This window comes from Harpegnathos saltator, unplaced genomic scaffold (assembly GCF_003227715.2).
Source record: "Harpegnathos saltator strain DR-91 unplaced genomic scaffold, Hsal_v8.6 scaffold223, whole genome shotgun sequence".
NCBI lineage: Eukaryota > Metazoa > Arthropoda > Insecta > Hymenoptera > Formicidae > Harpegnathos > Harpegnathos saltator.
This window is the reverse complement of record NW_020230010.1, coordinates 317,758-333,840: the sequence shown is the minus strand read 5'-3', so window position 1 is coordinate 333,840 and position 16,083 is coordinate 317,758. Positions and strand designations below refer to the sequence as shown.

General features: G+C 47.1%; 3 protein-coding genes across 6 annotated transcripts in view; 2 read left to right on the top strand and 1 right to left on the bottom strand.

Moving 5' to 3' along the window:
- The first annotated feature begins 4,682 nt into the window (after positions 1-4,682).
- Positions 4,683-5,829, top strand: LOC105186734 (Coiled-coil domain containing 56). 2 transcript variants are annotated; one of them, XM_019843008.2, is made up of 3 exons: positions 4,683-4,834; positions 5,355-5,422; positions 5,515-5,829. In XM_019843008.2, exon 3 carries the CDS (start codon positions 5,541-5,543, stop codon positions 5,793-5,795), a length of 255 nt encoding a protein of 84 aa, XP_019698567.1. In that variant the 5' UTR covers positions 4,683-4,834; positions 5,355-5,422; positions 5,515-5,540; the 3' UTR covers positions 5,796-5,829. The 2 variants fall into 2 exon arrangements, with proteins under 2 accessions (XP_019698567.1, XP_011145438.1); XM_011147136.2 differs by having other exon boundaries at positions 5,355-5,442.
- Positions 5,830-5,953: 124 nt separating this feature from the next.
- Positions 5,954-7,430, top strand: mtTFB1 (mitochondrial transcription factor B1). The gene is made up of 3 exons (XM_011147125.3): positions 5,954-6,614; positions 6,710-6,863; positions 6,956-7,430. Exons 1-3 carry the CDS (start codon positions 5,984-5,986, stop codon positions 7,254-7,256), a joined length of 1,086 nt encoding a protein of 361 aa, XP_011145427.1. The 5' UTR covers positions 5,954-5,983; the 3' UTR covers positions 7,257-7,430.
- RhoGEF64C (Rho guanine nucleotide exchange factor at 64C) overlaps positions 7,270-16,083 on the bottom strand; it is a 106,130-nt gene continuing 97,316 nt past the window's right edge. For 2 of the 3 annotated variants that reach the window (XM_025298502.1, XM_025298501.1), the window contains 10 exons: positions 13,432-15,452; positions 12,879-13,090; positions 10,363-10,627; positions 9,789-10,010; positions 9,539-9,688; positions 9,353-9,460; positions 9,097-9,249; positions 8,889-9,005; positions 8,703-8,804; positions 7,270-8,557 (listed from right to left, as the gene is read on the bottom strand). In XM_025298502.1, coding sequence (XP_025154287.1) covers positions 8,429-8,557; positions 8,703-8,804; positions 8,889-9,005; positions 9,097-9,249; positions 9,353-9,460; positions 9,539-9,688; positions 9,789-10,010; positions 10,363-10,627; positions 12,879-13,090; positions 13,432-15,452 — 3,479 coding nt within the window. In that variant the 3' untranslated portion in view covers positions 7,270-8,428. The remainder of the gene's footprint in view (positions 8,558-8,702; positions 8,805-8,888; positions 9,006-9,096; positions 9,250-9,352; positions 9,461-9,538; positions 9,689-9,788; positions 10,011-10,362; positions 10,628-12,878; positions 13,091-13,431; positions 15,453-16,083) is intronic. The other variant, XM_025298503.1, reaches the window with a different exon arrangement.

Here is a 16,083-nt window from a genome sequence, read left to right as displayed (position 1 = left end):
GTACCAAATTAAAGCCCTTTCAAAACCCTACATTTTGGACTACATGGACGACCCTCTACTCCCAATAGAAGCGGAGATATCGACGAATGAAGGCTGGATATCGACGGAGAAAGGTTAGAAAACTTTAACCTTCGATATCTCCTAAACGGTTAGAGATACAGGCTTCGGACAGGTACCAAATTAAAGCCCTTTCAAAACCCTACATTTTGGACTACATGGACGACTCTCTACTCCCAGTAGAAGCGGAGATATCGACGGAAAATGTTGGAAAACTTTAACCTTCGATATCTCCTAAACGGTTAGAGATACAGGCTTCGGACAGGTACCAAATTAAAGCCCTTTCAAAACCCTACATTTTGGACTACATGGACGACCCTCTACTCCCAATAGAAGCGGAGATATCGACGAATGAAGGCTGGATATCGACGGAGAAAGGTTAGAAAACTTTAACCTTCGATATCTCCTAAACGGTTAGAGATACAGGCTTCGGACAGGTACCAAATTAAAGCCCTTTCAAAACCCTACATTTTGGACTACATGGACGACCCTCTACTCCCAATAGAAGCGGAGATATCGACGAATGAAGGCTGGATATCGACGGAGAAAGGTTAGAAAACTTTAACCTTCGATATCTCCTAAACGGTTAGAGATACAGGCTTCGGACAGGTACCAAATTAAAGCCCTTTCAAAACCCTACATTTTGGACTACAATGACGACCCTCTACTCCCAATAGAAGCGGAGATATCGACGGATGAAGGCTGGATATCGACGAGAAAGGTTAGAAAACTTTAACCTTCGATATCTCCTAAACGGTTAGAGATACAGGCTTCGGACAGGTACCAAATTAAAGCCCTTTCAAAACCCTACATTTTGGACTACATGGACGACCCTCTACTCCCAATAGAAGCGGAGATATCGACGAATGAAGGCTGGATATCGACGGAGAAAGGTTAGAAAACTTTAACCTTCGATATCTCCAAAACGGTTAGAGATACAGGCTTCGGACAGGTACCAAATTAAAGCCCTTTCAAAACCCTACATTTTGGACTACATGGACGACTCTCTACTCCCAGTAGAAGCGGAGATATCGACGGAGAAAGGTTGGAAAACTTAACCTTCGATATCTCCTAAACGGTTAGAGATACAGGCTTCGGACAGGTACCAATTAAAGCCCTTTCAAAACCCTACATTTTGGACTACAATGACGACCCTCTACTCCCAATAGAAGCGAGATATCGACGATGAAGGCTGATCGACGAAAGGTTAGAAAACTTTAACCTTCGATATCTCCTAACGGTTAGAGATACAGGCTTCGGACAGGTACCAAATTAAAGCCCTTCAAAACCCTACATTTTGGACTACATGGACGACCTCTACTCCCAATAGAAGCGGAGATATCGACGGATGAAGGCTGGATATCGACGGAGAAAGGTTAGAAAACTTTAACCTTCGATATCTCCTAAACGGTTAGAGATACAGGCTTCGGACAGGTACCAAATTAAAGCCCTTTCAAAACCCTACATTTTGGACTACATGGACGACACTCTACTCCCAATAGAAGCGGAGATATCGACGAATGAATGCTGGATATCGACGGAGAAAGGTTAGAAAACTTTAACCTTCGATATCTCCAAAACGGTTAGAGATACAGGCTTCGGACAGGTACCAAATTAAAGCCCTTTCAAAACCCTACATTTTGGACTACATGGACGACCCTCTACTCCCAATAGAAGCGGAGATATCGACGAATGAAGGCTGGATATCGACGGAGAAAGGTTAGAAAACTTTAACTTCGATATCTCCTAAACGGTTAGAGATACAGGCTTCGGACAGGTACCAAATTAAAGCAATTTCAAAACCCTACATTTTGGACTACATGGACGACCCTCTACTCCCAATAGAAGCGGAGATATCGACGAATGAAGGCTGGATATCGACGGAGAAAGGTTAGAAAACTTTAACCTTCGATATCTCCTAAACGGTTAGAGATACAGGCTTCGGACAGGTACCAAATTAAAGCCCTTTCAAAACCCTACATTTTGGACTACAATTACGACCCTCTACTCCCAATAGAAGCGGAGATATCGACGGATGAAGGCTGGATATCGACGGAGAAAGGTTAGAAAACTTTAACCTTCGATATCTCCTAAACGGTTAGAGATACAGGCTTCGGACAGGTACCAAATTAAAGCCCTTTCAAAACCCTACATTTTGGACTACATGGACGACCCTCTACTCCCAATAGAAGCGGAGATATCGACGAATGAAGGCTGGATATCGACGGAGAAAGGTTAGAAAACTTTAACCTTCGATATCTCCTAAACGGTTAGAGATACAGGCTTTGAACAGGTACCAAATTAAAGCCCTTTCAAATCCTTACATTTTGGACTACATGGACGACTCTCTACTCCCAGTGAAGCGGAGATATCGACGGATGAATGCTGGATATCGATAGAGAAAGGCTGGAAAACTTTAACCTTCGATATCTCCTAAACGGTTAGAGATACAGGCTTCGGACTGGTACCAAATTAAAGCCCTTTCAAAACCCTACATTTTGGACTACATGGACGACTCTCTACTCCCAGTGGAAGCGGAGATATCGACGGAGAAAAGTTGGAAATCTTTAACCTTCGATATCTCCTAAACGGTTAGAGATACAGGCTTCGGACAGGTACCAAATTAAAGCCCTTTCAAAACCCTACATTTTGGACTACATGGACGACTCTCTACTCCCAGTGGAAGCGGAGATATCGACGGAGAAAGTTGGAAACTTTAACCTTCGATATCTCCTAAACGGTTAGAGATACAGGCTTCGGACAGGTACCAAATTAAAGCCCTTTCAAACCCTACATTTTGGACTACATGACGACCTCTGCTCCCAGTAGAAGCGGAGATATCGACGGATGAAGACTGGATATCGACGGAGAAAGGCTGGAAAACTTTAACCTTCGATATCTCCTAAACGGTTAGAGATACAGGCCTTCGGACTGGTACCAAATTAAAGCCCTTTCAAAACCCTACATTTTGGACTACATGGACGACTCTCTACTCCCAGTAGAAGCGGAGATATCGACGGAGAAAGGTTGGAAAACTTTAACCTTCGATATCTCCTAAACGGTTAGAGATACAGGCTTCGGACAGGTACCAAATTAAAGTCCTTTCAAAACCCTACATTTTCGACTACATGGACGACTCTCTACTCCCAGTAGAAGCGGAGATATCGACGGAGAAAGGTTGGAAAACTTTAATGTTTTATATCTCCTAAACGCTTAGGGATACGGACCTGGGTCTGGCACCAAAATAAAGCCCTCTCAAAATCCTGCATTTCCGACTACATGGACGACTCTCTACTCCCAGTAGAAGCGGAAATATCAACGGAGAAAGGTTGGAAAACTTTAATCTTCGATATCTCCTAAACGGTTAGAGATACAGGCCTCGGTCTGGCATCAAAATAATGTCCTCTCAAAACCCTAAATTTTCGACTATATGGACGACTCTCTACTCCCAGTAGAAGCGGAGTATCAACGGTATCAACTGTGAATGGTTGGAAAACTTTAATCTTCAATATCTCCTAAACGATTAGAGATACAGGTCTGGGTCTGGCAGCAAAATAATGTCCTCTCAAAACCCTACATTTTAGACTACAAGGACGACTCTCTACTCTCAGTAGAAGCGGAGATATCAACGGAGAAATGTTAGAACACTTTAAACTTCGATATCTCCTAAACGGTTAGAGATACAGGCCTGGGTCTGGCATCAAAATAAAGCCCTCTCAAAACCCTACATTTTCGACTACATGGACGACTCTCTACTCCCAGTAGAAGCGGAGTATCAACGATATGAACGGAGAAAGGTTGGAAAACTTTAATTTTCGATATCTCCTAAACGGTTAGAGATACAGGCCTTGGTCTGGCACCAAAATAAAGTCCTCTCAAAACCCTACATTTTCGACTATATGGACGGCTCTCTACTCCCAGTAGAAGCGGAGATATCAACGGAGAAAGGTTGGGAAACTTTAATCTTCGATATCTCCTAAACGGTTAGAGATACAGGCCTGGGTCTGGCACCAAAATGAAGCCCTCTCAAGCCCTCACGTTTCCAGGTATGTGGAATCATTTATTATGCGAGAGGTCCCCGATAACGAAAGCCCACGTTTGACAAATTTTCCGGGAATAAGGCCTGATCTACAATACGTGTCGTAAGTTGTAAGGCGTAAGAATTGGCGAATCACAGTCGATTATTACAAAAATAATCGGCTATAATTGATCAGTTCTTGCGGCTTACAGCTTACAACACCTATTGTAGATCAGGCCTAAAGTCTCGTCTACATTAGCTGTAAGAGTAAGGCTGTAAGGTTGCAAGACACGAAATGAAATATTTTCATTCGCTGACAGCTTACGTTACAGCCTTACGGCCTTACTCTTACAGCTATTGTAGACGAGCCTTAAGAAAGCCGCTTTATATTTCCTCATCGTTGCCATTATTTCATATTTGTTACTTTTTATGCTTATTTCGAAGTACAGGTTCATATTCCAGCCACGATATTCCTAAGAGGGCGTTAGCGCTCAGAGAGATTTCTCTGTTAAGGCAGCGGCAAACGGTGCTTGTTTTCGTGCTGGATTGCTTGCTGGATGAAAATACTGCTTTCTGATTGGTGCATTTCCATCCATCTTCTGAAATGCACCAATCAGAAAGCAGTATTTTCATCCAGCAAGCAATCCAGCACGAAAACAAGCACTGTGTGCCGCTGGCTTAAATCCCATAAGACTGACGGTCTTTATTAGTATTTCGTCGGTGCTTTAATACTTTTTTGTTCATTACGACGGTAAAAAGGTATCGTGATTTTAAGCGAATTAGAAAATTGTATTTATTATATGATTGTTGAATTTCTTATTATTATATTAAGTATTTAATGTTCTTCTTATTATTATTGTTTGATGATATTTACTCGTATTGTAGGTATCTTAAGATTGCAGTTAACTTAACCTAAAGATCATAATTTTAAATAGACATTGTCTATACTAAATCAAATATATTCCTATACTTGTGCGAGCAGGAAATTTTAACAACGAATTTTATTAAGTTAAAGTTTATGTGGTGAACAGTCTCTTATGCACTATAAATTTACTGAAATAGATCTAGTGATTTTGATAGTTGAATTTTCTCTCTTCCTCTCTCTGTTATGAGTGTATTAGATAATTCCTTATACACATGCAATGTATAAGAATAATATAATTTCTAATATTAATCAATTAATTTAAATACATAACCAATGCGAACTTGGAGCAAAATAATGTATATAATATAAAAAAGAGAATATTAAAATACTGAAATGTCTTTTTTTATTTGACAGATATTGACGAACCAGCAAGGACTATATAGATTAAAGGACTAGGGAGTTATAATTGATCAAGGGAACTGGTGTGTGGAAATGGGTTCTGGTGATTGATCTTAATTGTATATATTATACAATTTTCTTTTTACATATATGAAATTAATTATTTTATCTATAGAGAATCAACTTGAGCAAAATGAGACTATGCCTAAGATTGACTTGTTGAAAGATGTCTCGAGGTTCAAGTCCACGGATATAGTTTACATGAAACGCTTGGAGGAAGAGAATATAAAAAGAGCTCAGAAAGTAAGGGGTTACCGCAAAGCTAACAATCGAACTGCATTTGCATTAACTCTTGGAGTTATTGCAATTTATACATATACAATATATTCATTTAAGCAAGAAAAATTCCTGGATGATTTTGAGAAGCCTGAAAAAACAATTAATAAAGTTGCTTAAAGTAATCATTTGTGGAAATTCGAATTAAGAAGCTCCTAGCTGATTGTTGACAACTGTCATATTTTTACAAGCTTATACAGTATAATCACAAATTCACACAGATAGTTTCTTCCCTGCAAACCGCATTCTACAGTTACCTATTTAATCAAGTGTGCTTACTTTAAGTACAACGATATAAACATCTGAGAATGTCCGTTCCACGATTACCACCGCTCCCGTCGATCAGAGACATTTTAAAGATATACCACTTGAACGCCGTGAAACGTTTGTCACAAAATTTCTTATTGGATCAAAATATTTGCGACAAGATTATACACAAGGCAGGGAATCTCACTGATAGTCATGTACTGGAAGTTGGTCCCGGTCCGGGTGGGCTCACTCGGTCCATCATGAAACGATTACCGGAACGGATAGTGCTCGTGGAAAAGGATAAGAGGTTCGAGCCGACATTGGATATACTGGCGGACTCGTTTGCAATGATTAACAGGAAGGTGGACATAATATTCGACGACATCATGAGAGCGCACATAGAGAGTCTATTTCCGAAGGAGAAGAAAATGAACTGGAACGACAAACCCCCAGACCTCTTTCTTATAGGTAATTTACCGTTCAACGTGTCGACGCCACTCATAATCCAGTGGTTGCATTCGATCGCCGAACGTCGAGGAGCCTGGGCGTTTGGCAGGACGAAAATGACTTTGACGTTTCAAAAGGAAGTAGCGGAACGTTTGGTCGCGCCGGAGTCAAGCGAACAGCGGTGCAGACTGTCAGTGATGGCGCAAGCCTGGACCTTCCCGGTACTTCGTTTTGTTATACCTGGTAAGTTCACGCGATTGACATGACAAATAAGCGATTCTAAATTTCTTTCACCTAAAAGGAGATTGTCACTTGCCTCTTATGTATTTAATTCGTAGGCCACGTTTTCGTTCCGCAGCCAGACGTGGATGTGGGAGTGGTGTCGTTCACGCCGTTGACGAAGCCGTGCACGCAACACGACTTCAAATTCTTTGAGAAAATCGTCAGGCATGTGTTCAGTTTTAGGCAGAAATACAGTATACGATGCGTCGAGTAAGTCTACAAGTTTACGTTGCAAACATCTATTTGTAAGTGCAACGAGTGAAACGAATCAGAGCGAGAATTTTTCTTTCTCTCCTCGACAGGACTCTCTTCCCGTTGCATTGCCGAAAAGAATTAGCTATGATGATGTACAAACTGTCTGACCTGGATCCCACCATCAGACCCACGCAACTTACCGTGAATGATATCGACAGGCTAGCTACTGCTTACAAGTACCTGCTCGAGAAGCATCCGGAGCTCGAAATGTATAATTACCGTGCGAGCCGGCATTTATTGCCGCAATTCAACACACAAAATGTCGTTGTCGAGGATAAGGTAAGCGGAGATATAGAAGAAAGGAACGAGAGTTCCAGATCCACGGTGGTGGTGGATTCGCACATTTGAAGACACGCGAACGCGCGTTACATCACTTTTATTAAATTGCAACTATTGCGTAATGGAGCAAATTAATTCGTTACAATGAATTCCGGTTAGAGAACTGTTGGAAGGACATCTGTAAATATACATTTATATACATACACGTGTAGCTCTTAGCGCTTAAATAAAAATATCGTACAATGTACAAAATTCGTAGTTTGCGGGTGTTAGACGTAGTAAAATAAAATACTGTTAATCATCCTGTGGGTGAGTAATTGCTGAAGTGGTCGGGGGAGGGGAGAGGAGAAGTAAGTGTTCTTAGTTTAACGAATTCTCAGTGCTCGCGTCGATCGCGCGCATGGAGTCACAACACGCGGCACGGCACCCTGTTATCCTCGATGCTGCTGATTCATACGTGAATTCACCGTTACCGCGAACCTCATTATCTCGGGATCTAGCAAAACATTTATCCTATCACCTTCGTTTTCGTAATGCGCGATATCGGACGAGAAGACTCTCGCGCATGGCGAAGAGTCAACGAGGCGGGAACATCCGCGCGCGCGCGCGCGCGAAGTAATAATCTGCGAAAAGGAAACGGATACCCCCAATACACCGGTCGATATCACAGCTACTCGTCGTGTTTTCATTTCTTTCAGCAGAGTATAATCGTAGGTGTACTTTTAAATAGTCCTATACGTACGTATGCAAACATATATATTATGTATGTGTACTTAGAGTTACTCGTTTAGGAATCGACAGATGTCGGATAGAAGTTTGTATGCGCGGCTCTCGCGGTGTACACGTACACGCTGTTGCGCCATTCTTAATTACAGTGACGTAGGAAACTCGAGTCTCTGCTGCGCACTGTAACCGAACACAAGTTGGTTTACCTTGATATTCGGTAAAGAACTAGACTTTCGTGTCACTCGTCAGCGACGGGAGCGCGTCGACGAGCCGAAAAAATCCTTTGGTCCAGCGTATTTCTCTCTTTCTCTCTCTTTCTCTCCTTCCTCTCCTTCCTCTCTTTCTACCCAATAAATCGTTACTAATTCATCCAGAGATCATGCACACGAATTCGTACTTAGAGATCGCCTGGGCGACCTTGCGTGTCGTTCCGTGGCAAAATCCCGTTCCATCGACATCGAGTCGGAAGCGCATCAGGCACGTCGCGCATAACGCATAACTATATCGAGCCTTCGTTAATTCCTCGCCACGCCGCAGATCATGATGTTGGGAAGTGCCCCCCGACGTTTGCGCCAAGCACCAAGTGACTGCGCGTGAGCCTGCAACGTTCGGCACCATCTTTTCGTTCTCGCGCCGTCCTCCGCCTGCAAAGGACGAAAACGGAATCGTCTTTTAAGATAACTACGCAACTATTCCCTCTGACTGAATTTTTCTTGTCGCTCATGACGATTGAATCGCGATGTGATAACTCACGTCTCGAGTGAATATTTAACGGACATGTTGCTTTACCTTAAATATAAATGTCTCCTTGGAAGACAATTCCTGTATTTCAAAGTAATCCTCGAGATCCGTTTCACAGCACACTATGCACTTGTCGAGATACAACGGCTCCTGAAATGAGCGGATTGTGTCGAAATATGTGGACGTGTTCGACGACGAGACTATCGCAACGTAAAAACAAGATACACGACTCACTCGTAGTAAGGAATACCGTCCAAGTTTCTCCTTTACCAAGAGCAGGGTAGCTTCCTTGATGTCTATATGCTTGGGAAAGAGCGAGTCGTCGTTAAATTCGAGATACTCGGCGTTCGACTGGACAAAAAAGGCAGGAATTTCATTCGTCGAGCGAACAACACATTGTGACATCGCTCGATATCATACAGAAGAATTTCAATACGTTTACCTTGCCGTTAGTAACAAGCATGGCAGTGACGGGCGCGAGTTTGACAGTTCGACCGCGCCTCCAATTATTGTCAGTCGGCTGCGCCACCAGAAGGCGGCCTTCGAGAACAAACCTGGCCTCCTCGTGAGCCCATTCCAGGATCTCAACGGCCATCTGGCGTAAATGTTGTGTTAACGATAATATCTCGTCAGTCGTGCTCGAGCATTGAGAATGCAAAGGAGTAATAACCCGACAAAGGAATTCGCTGTTTGCATACCTTTCTCAGCTTAATATTCACCATATCCTGTTCGCCGATGGACCGTCTGCCATTTTGGATGATCGATATTCTCCTCCACAACTTTGTCGACGTAACATCCTTCGCTTCCTATTGCCGAAATCCGCGTTTACCTTCGTGAATTGACCTCGCGTTACGATTGCAACATAAATAATGTAATTCGCTTACAGCATTCATGTGTTCCAAGTGTAACTCGATGTTGGTTTGAGCCTGCTTGAGTCTCTTCTTCGCCTCTTGAATGTCTGGTCGAACGGAGGGTGTTGCCTTGAGCAAACGTGCCAGCAGCAACGGATACTTTGTGACTCTTTGAACAGGAACCTGAAAGAGATACAGTGAAAGGTTAAATAAACTTACTTTTGTCCTCCGAAGCTGTTAAGCAAGAATTAATAAGAAGCTAAACTAGGAGCTTGAACTCTACCATTAAAAAGGAGTTTAGATTCATCCTCCGCAGGACCGTGTTCTCCATTTGGGAGACCCTGAGGAAGATTCGGAGGAGCTCCTTCTCCTTCTCCAAGTTTTGCAGCAGCAGGCTGGCGCTACCTTGGCGCGTGCAGTAGCTCTCGAAGGCGTGAAGCATTCTCTCCGACTCGAGGAAGATTTTGCCCACGTCCACCGTCAGAAGATCCTCGTCCCCGGATACCTGCGCGATTGGAGGGATCAAACGTACGTCATTGAACGCAGTATGCAGCTGTTCTCGATTTGTCGGATCGCTTAAAAAAATACGGCTGTATTCAAGTTTGACTCAAGTTCAACTCTATCTCAATAAAAATCATTTCTCCATCAAGAAGCGAGTGATCGCTGTCGTTTCTTACGAGTCTCGCATGATCCTTCATCGATGTTTCGGCGATTTAGAGCACTGTTGTTAGCATTATGCTTTATTATGCAATCTACTGTAAGTCGAACCGAACTCTTCGACTGACTCGATACCCTCGTTGCAATCAGAATGGAAATCAGAATGGAGAAATATCCTAAGTGCGGCAGTTCCTCCTCACCTGGGCGATCTCCACGCTGTCCTTTAGCTTCTCAGCCAACACGAGGTTGTGCTCGAGCAGCTCCTCGACGTTGAGGAAGATCGCCGACAGCTGCTCCGACGTAAGGAGGCCCGCTCGCAGCATAGGCCGGTGGAACTCCTCGAGTATGATCTGCAGGTCCCGCCCGTACTTCTGCTCGGTCTCCACAATCTCCGTGATGATCTCCTTCCGCTCAGCCCGCTTCTTCGAGCACTTCCTGCATACGAAAGGCGCGTAAACCACGCCGCTGCAAGAGATACGACGAAAGTGGAGACATTCACGAGCGATAACACGGGCCTGACCGCGCGCGCGTTACGACGCAACATTGTTAATCGCCCGAAGACGAGTCTTCGCATGATTACGATTCTTACGCACGTAATGCCGACGTTACGAGTCCGTCCGTATAACCCACGGATTCCAGATGAAAGCGGCCGTCGCGAGCCGCAGTCGGCCAGACGCGCATATTGCATTATCCATTCATCGAGCGTCAACTGCGCTCTTCGATAACGACGCTTTCGCTCTCGGCTAAATAAAATCGACAGCGGGAGAAAGTGGCCCGGTCTGCCAGGTAATGCCGTCGCGTAATCTAGTCGCGCGCGCCCGGCAGCTCGCCGATTTGAAATGTATTCCTAATTACCATCTCCGCTGAACGTACGGAGACATCGCAGAAATACGCGCGTCGCGTCGAGCAGGAAAATCCCCGATTAATCCCCCTTCGCCTATAATATCGTATGAGACTCGTGGTGAGGAATTCGGGCCAAACATAAGAAACAGGCTCGTGGTACGTATATCGGACTAAATATAAGAAGAACGGGTGAGAATCATCGTACGTTTTGCGAGCCAAACGTAGGAAACCTAAGAGACTTGTGTGAGACTTCAATTTTTATTTCAATATTTTTATTTCAATTTTTATTTCATTTTGTATGTTTTGGTCAACGTGTTCCGCGTGGGCGATTTGCGACTTGCGATTTACAGTCTGTAAAGTAAGAGCGTGTACGGGTTAATGTGTAGAAAAATTTATTTTTAATGATTTTTAAGTACATGGATTTGTTGTACTCCATGAGAAGAAAAACGCTGTACCATTAATAATGAGTCCAGTCACCACCGGCATTGATAATTGCCTGGCATCTGCCGAGGCATATACTTTCCACGAAGTTAACTGCGTATTCGTTCGGTAAAGACCTCCAAATGAGACGAATTTGTCGTGTCAGCTGCTTCAAAGTGTACACTCTTTTTCCTCGAAGCTTGTGCTTGAGATATGCCTCACAATACGGCTCAGAAAAAAACTAGGACGATATTGAAGCCAATGCTATTTATACCGTACACGCTCTTACTTTAGACCGGGCATTACAGATATACAACTTCATCGCCGACTGTGGCACGCGCTGTCGCGACTCAAATCATGATGCAAGTCGCGAAAGCGCGCGGAGGGACTGCCGGAAGACTCGTGTTCAATTCGGCGGAAAGCGTCCGTCTGTCGATCAATCTCCCGTGGGAAGAACGCGGATCGACGCGAATCGCGACGGCGGACGAGGGATCAGAAGATTCGCCGGTGACCGTAACGAAACGGCATTCGTTCCTCGCTACGCGAAATTGCCACCTGGAAGACCAGGGCAGAACCGGCATCACGCGCGCGAGCGCGAGCGGAAAAATCTATCGCTCGCAGTCGACGACGAGGGAGCCGAGGAATTATCCCTCCGTGCGGAGCTCGCGCGGAGCTCGCGCCGAACTCGCGCCGAACTCGCGCCGAACTCGCGCGTAGCTCGCGCCGGAGCCGAAACTCTCACGGTCGAAACTCGGCCGCCACGGCCGTGGAAGATACGCTCCGCCGAGAGGACTCCGCGGGCACCGTTATATCCTCTCTCCGGATCATCGCGCGCTATCTGCTAGAAGTGATAACAGCGCGAGATTTAGGACGGTTGGCGGCGCATCGGAACGAGTTTTCATGGAAGGAGACGAGGCGGGGCGGCCTGGCTGTCGCAAGAGGCGCGGCGCTAAAATGCGAGAGCGATGTATCCGTCGAGATATCGCTCATCGCCGTGTCGCTTATGCGTTCAGTAATGTGACGCGTGTTCCGTGCGCGCGAGAAAGAAAGAGAGAGAGAGAGAAAGAGAGAGAGAGAGAGAGAGAGAGAGAGAGAGAGAGAAAGAGAGAGAGAGAGAATGAGACAAGGCGAGGAGAAAGGAGACACGAAAAATAACGTGACCGTTAATCACGCGCGTTGCCGTTTCTCGCGGACGCGCTTTTTCGACGGCACTCTCCGGCGAAATAATCCCCGCTTTATAAGTCCTTACGGTACAACGCGCGCTCTTTTGCGATAATGGCCCGTTGAATAGGCCGCGCGATTGTCAGCGTGATTTTTCCGCGGGACAATGGAGGCCCACGAGCCTGCTAGGACTTCCCGCATCACGCTAGCGCCGGGATCGAGACGTCTCGTCGACGAAATCGTCGTAACGGTTCCGACGCTCGCGGATATCTCGAACGATCCTGTAACTCACCTGTCCGTTATCAGAGGGTCCAGCCGTTGCTCGCAATCCTCGCACAGCTTCGTGGCGCCGGAGATCACCTGCGGGATGCCGCCGAGGAGGCTCCCCGGCCCCGAGGAGACGTTGCCCGATCTCCAGCGTCTCGCGACACCGCGAGTGCTGCTGGCCTGACTGCTCTCGGAACCGACTCCGCTGTCGGTCCTTTCTATGTCGACTGTTCTTGACTGCAAGAATGATGGGAGGCAATTTTAGTGGGTTCACTGGCGGTCAGTGTTCCGCTTGTAGAATGTTTCTCCTTTATCGAAGAAAATCAAACTGTGTCTGATTGGTATTTTCGGCTATATTTTATACTTCCGACAAGAATAGCTCCGATAGTAATCTGGGACTTTTAAGAGATAAACAGATCGATTCTTTAATTAAAAGTGAAGGGTAATTGACTTTCGAAGTGGATCAGCGTTTGTTTTCGAGTTTTAATGCGAACACGCGATTTCGAGGTGCGAAAGTATCTGAAAAAAAATAAATAAATAAAAAACTCAATCATTCGGGCGATAAACGTCGAAATCACCTTCAACGTTTCCGGCGAACTGGTCAGGATGATGTTGCACTCTTCGCTGCTGTCGGAAACGTTGGAGATCTGCGAGCTCTTGGAGCTGAGATCGCCCAAACTGGTCTCCTTCTGCTCATAGAGAGCTTCCAAGTCTCCCTCAGCGTCATCCTCCTCGTCGTCGTCGTCGTCGTCCTCGTCCTCCTCCGTCGGTCGAGTGCGATCCTTGGAGTCCATCAAGAAGTTCAGCAGCTCGAACTTGGTGGAGATGTTCTCGTCCTCGGGCGACGTTGATATCTTCTTGAAAAAATCCTCAGGACTCTTCGACAAGTAAGTCTCGGCCAAATCCTCCGAGTTGGACTTTTTGAAAACTTCCTCAGACAGATACGGACCGAGGACCCGGAACTGACCCGACGAGACCTTCTTGTAGTAATCAACGTCACCGAAGTAGATCCTGTCCTTGATGTAATCCTCCGTGGGCGGTGGGCTCAGTGGCAACGGCGGCGGCTCGTCTGGTATCTCCTCATAGATCGGCTCCTTGATCACCTCGTAAGGATTCTCCTCGAGGAAGAGATTCGTGGAGATGAAGTCGCCGTCCGAGTTCAAGCTGGACGACCTGGAGTAGTTGGCCTCAACGGTGGACTCGGAGCTTTCGTACTCTTTGCTCTTCAGCAGACTTTGCTTCAAGATCTTCAAAATCGCCTCGCCGCTATCTTCGTCGAGGATCTCGCCGTTCTCACGAGCTTTCCGCAAGGAATCTTCGAGCAGCTTGGAGATGAGTTCCTCTTTCGACAAACCCGACAGCTTGGACGAAGAACCCTCAACGTCCTTGAGCCGCATCTTGGACTCCGTCCGCGACGTTCTCTCGTCGCTCGTGTACAGCCTCGACGACTGGCTGCTGCTGCTGGTCGACTTGATCTCGACGCTCAACTTCTGCTTCTCCAGGTTCATCGGACACGGCTGCTCCATGTGACACGGCGGGGTCTCCTCGCTGGGCGTCGAGGGTGCCTCGTCGCTCGTCTTGGAGCTCGTCTCGAAACCATCCTCGGCCGCCACGTGATTATCCTTCGCCACCGACCTGAAGCGCGAGTCCTCGGCCGCCGAGGACTCCACCACGATGTTCGATCTGTAATTCTCGAGTATCACCAGGGTCCGGTTCTCGCCGGAGCTCTGGATCTTCGGCGGGTTCTCCGAGTTCACGGAGATCACCGTCGGATTGCACACGCTGTCCTCGCCGCCGACGCTGATGGTCACCTTATTGCCGGGCTGCGGCGCTTCTACGCTCGTCGCGCTCTGATGATCGCCGTTGATCAGGATGGACGTTCTTCGGGCGGTCCTCGTGCCGGAATCCGGCCCGATCTGCAGACGGTGGACGAGCGGCGACGAGAGCGGGCTCACCGTGATCTTGCAGACGTTGCTCTCAGGCGAGCCGATCTCGATCTTCGACGAACCGTACGAGCTGCTCGAGTTCCACGAGGCGGTCGACGCCGACGAGATGGTCCTGCGGTGATCCCTGACCGAGCCGTTGCTCTCGTCCAGGTCCAGCAGCGCGGAGTCGCTGATCTTGAAGCGATGCCGTTGCCTACCTGGCGGCGGGGACCAGCTCGTGGGTCTCATCGTGCGGAAGTGCTCGTTGCCGGTATCGGAAATATCGCTGCGCGCGTCCGGCGGCGGCAGCGGCGGCGGCGGCGGCGGCGGCTCCGCCTCTTTCTCGACGTTGCTCTTCTCAGGGCCCTCCTTAACGTTCTTGCTCGCCTCGACCTCGCGCTCGAACCCCTTGAGCCCGCCGGTGACGCTCGTCTCTTCTTCTTCTTCCTCCTCTTCTTCTTCCTCGGTCTCGTCCTTTCTCGAGCCTTCCTCGTCGGCGTCCTCGCGCGTGACCGCGCACGTGGGCGTAGTACAGGCGGACGACGGCTCCTTCATCTTCTTGCACAGGCTGAGGCGCATCGTGTCCGAGAACAGCACGTCGGCCGCCGAGACCTCCGGTCGGCTGAACGACCGGTCGCTTTGGCTTCGCGTCAACAGGGATTTCCTCGTGTTCTCTGCGGTCGAGGGCAAAGTGAACCGGTAAGTCGCACGATGAATAAATAACGCGACAGCGCAGGCGCGCGACGTCGAGCCTCTGCCTTTGGAATGATTATGTTAGCCCGTTAGCGCGATATTCGATTCATAAGTGACCCATAATTCGGAATTCAGAAGAAAACTTGCTCGCCACGACTTTTCCCTCGCACGGCGCGAGGATCGAGAAATAACGGCATGAAGCTGGCACGTTTTCACGGAAAGGAAGCCGAGCCCATTTGGATATCGCGCGATCGCGATCATATCATAATGCGATTCTTTAATGTCACGAGCATATCGCGAAACAGAGAAACACACACACGTTTCCGTTCGCATTCCCAGACGCTCGACCGGCGAGAAAAACTTAATTTACATTTGCCGCCGCGACCGGGCAGGATTTTAACGGCATAATTTCCGGCGAGTTGCGAAGGCGAATCGAGTCGATCGCGACTCGGCGGCTTCCGATGAAACGCGAGACGGACGAGCTATCCCGCTTATCCGCACCGGACGACTTCGCGAATTATTCGTAAAGTTTAACGAAGCCGAACCGCAGCGCACCACGCCCATGACGACGATTCCGCGGGAAGCGGTCGCTCGCGACCTAGAGAGAGAAGA

Bases quoted from the DNA above. Each gene is read 5' to 3' on its own strand.
- mtTFB1 (XM_011147125.3), top strand. From the start codon at position 5,984: ATGTCCGTTCCACGATTACCACCGCTCCCGTCGATCAGAGACATTTTA. The intron at 6,615-6,709 runs GTAAGTTCACGC...TTTAATTCGTAG, and splicing joins ACTTCGTTTTGTTATACCTG to GCCACGTTTTCGTTCCGCAG. The intron at 6,864-6,955 runs GTAAGTCTACAA...TCTCCTCGACAG, and splicing joins TACAGTATACGATGCGTCGA to GACTCTCTTCCCGTTGCATT.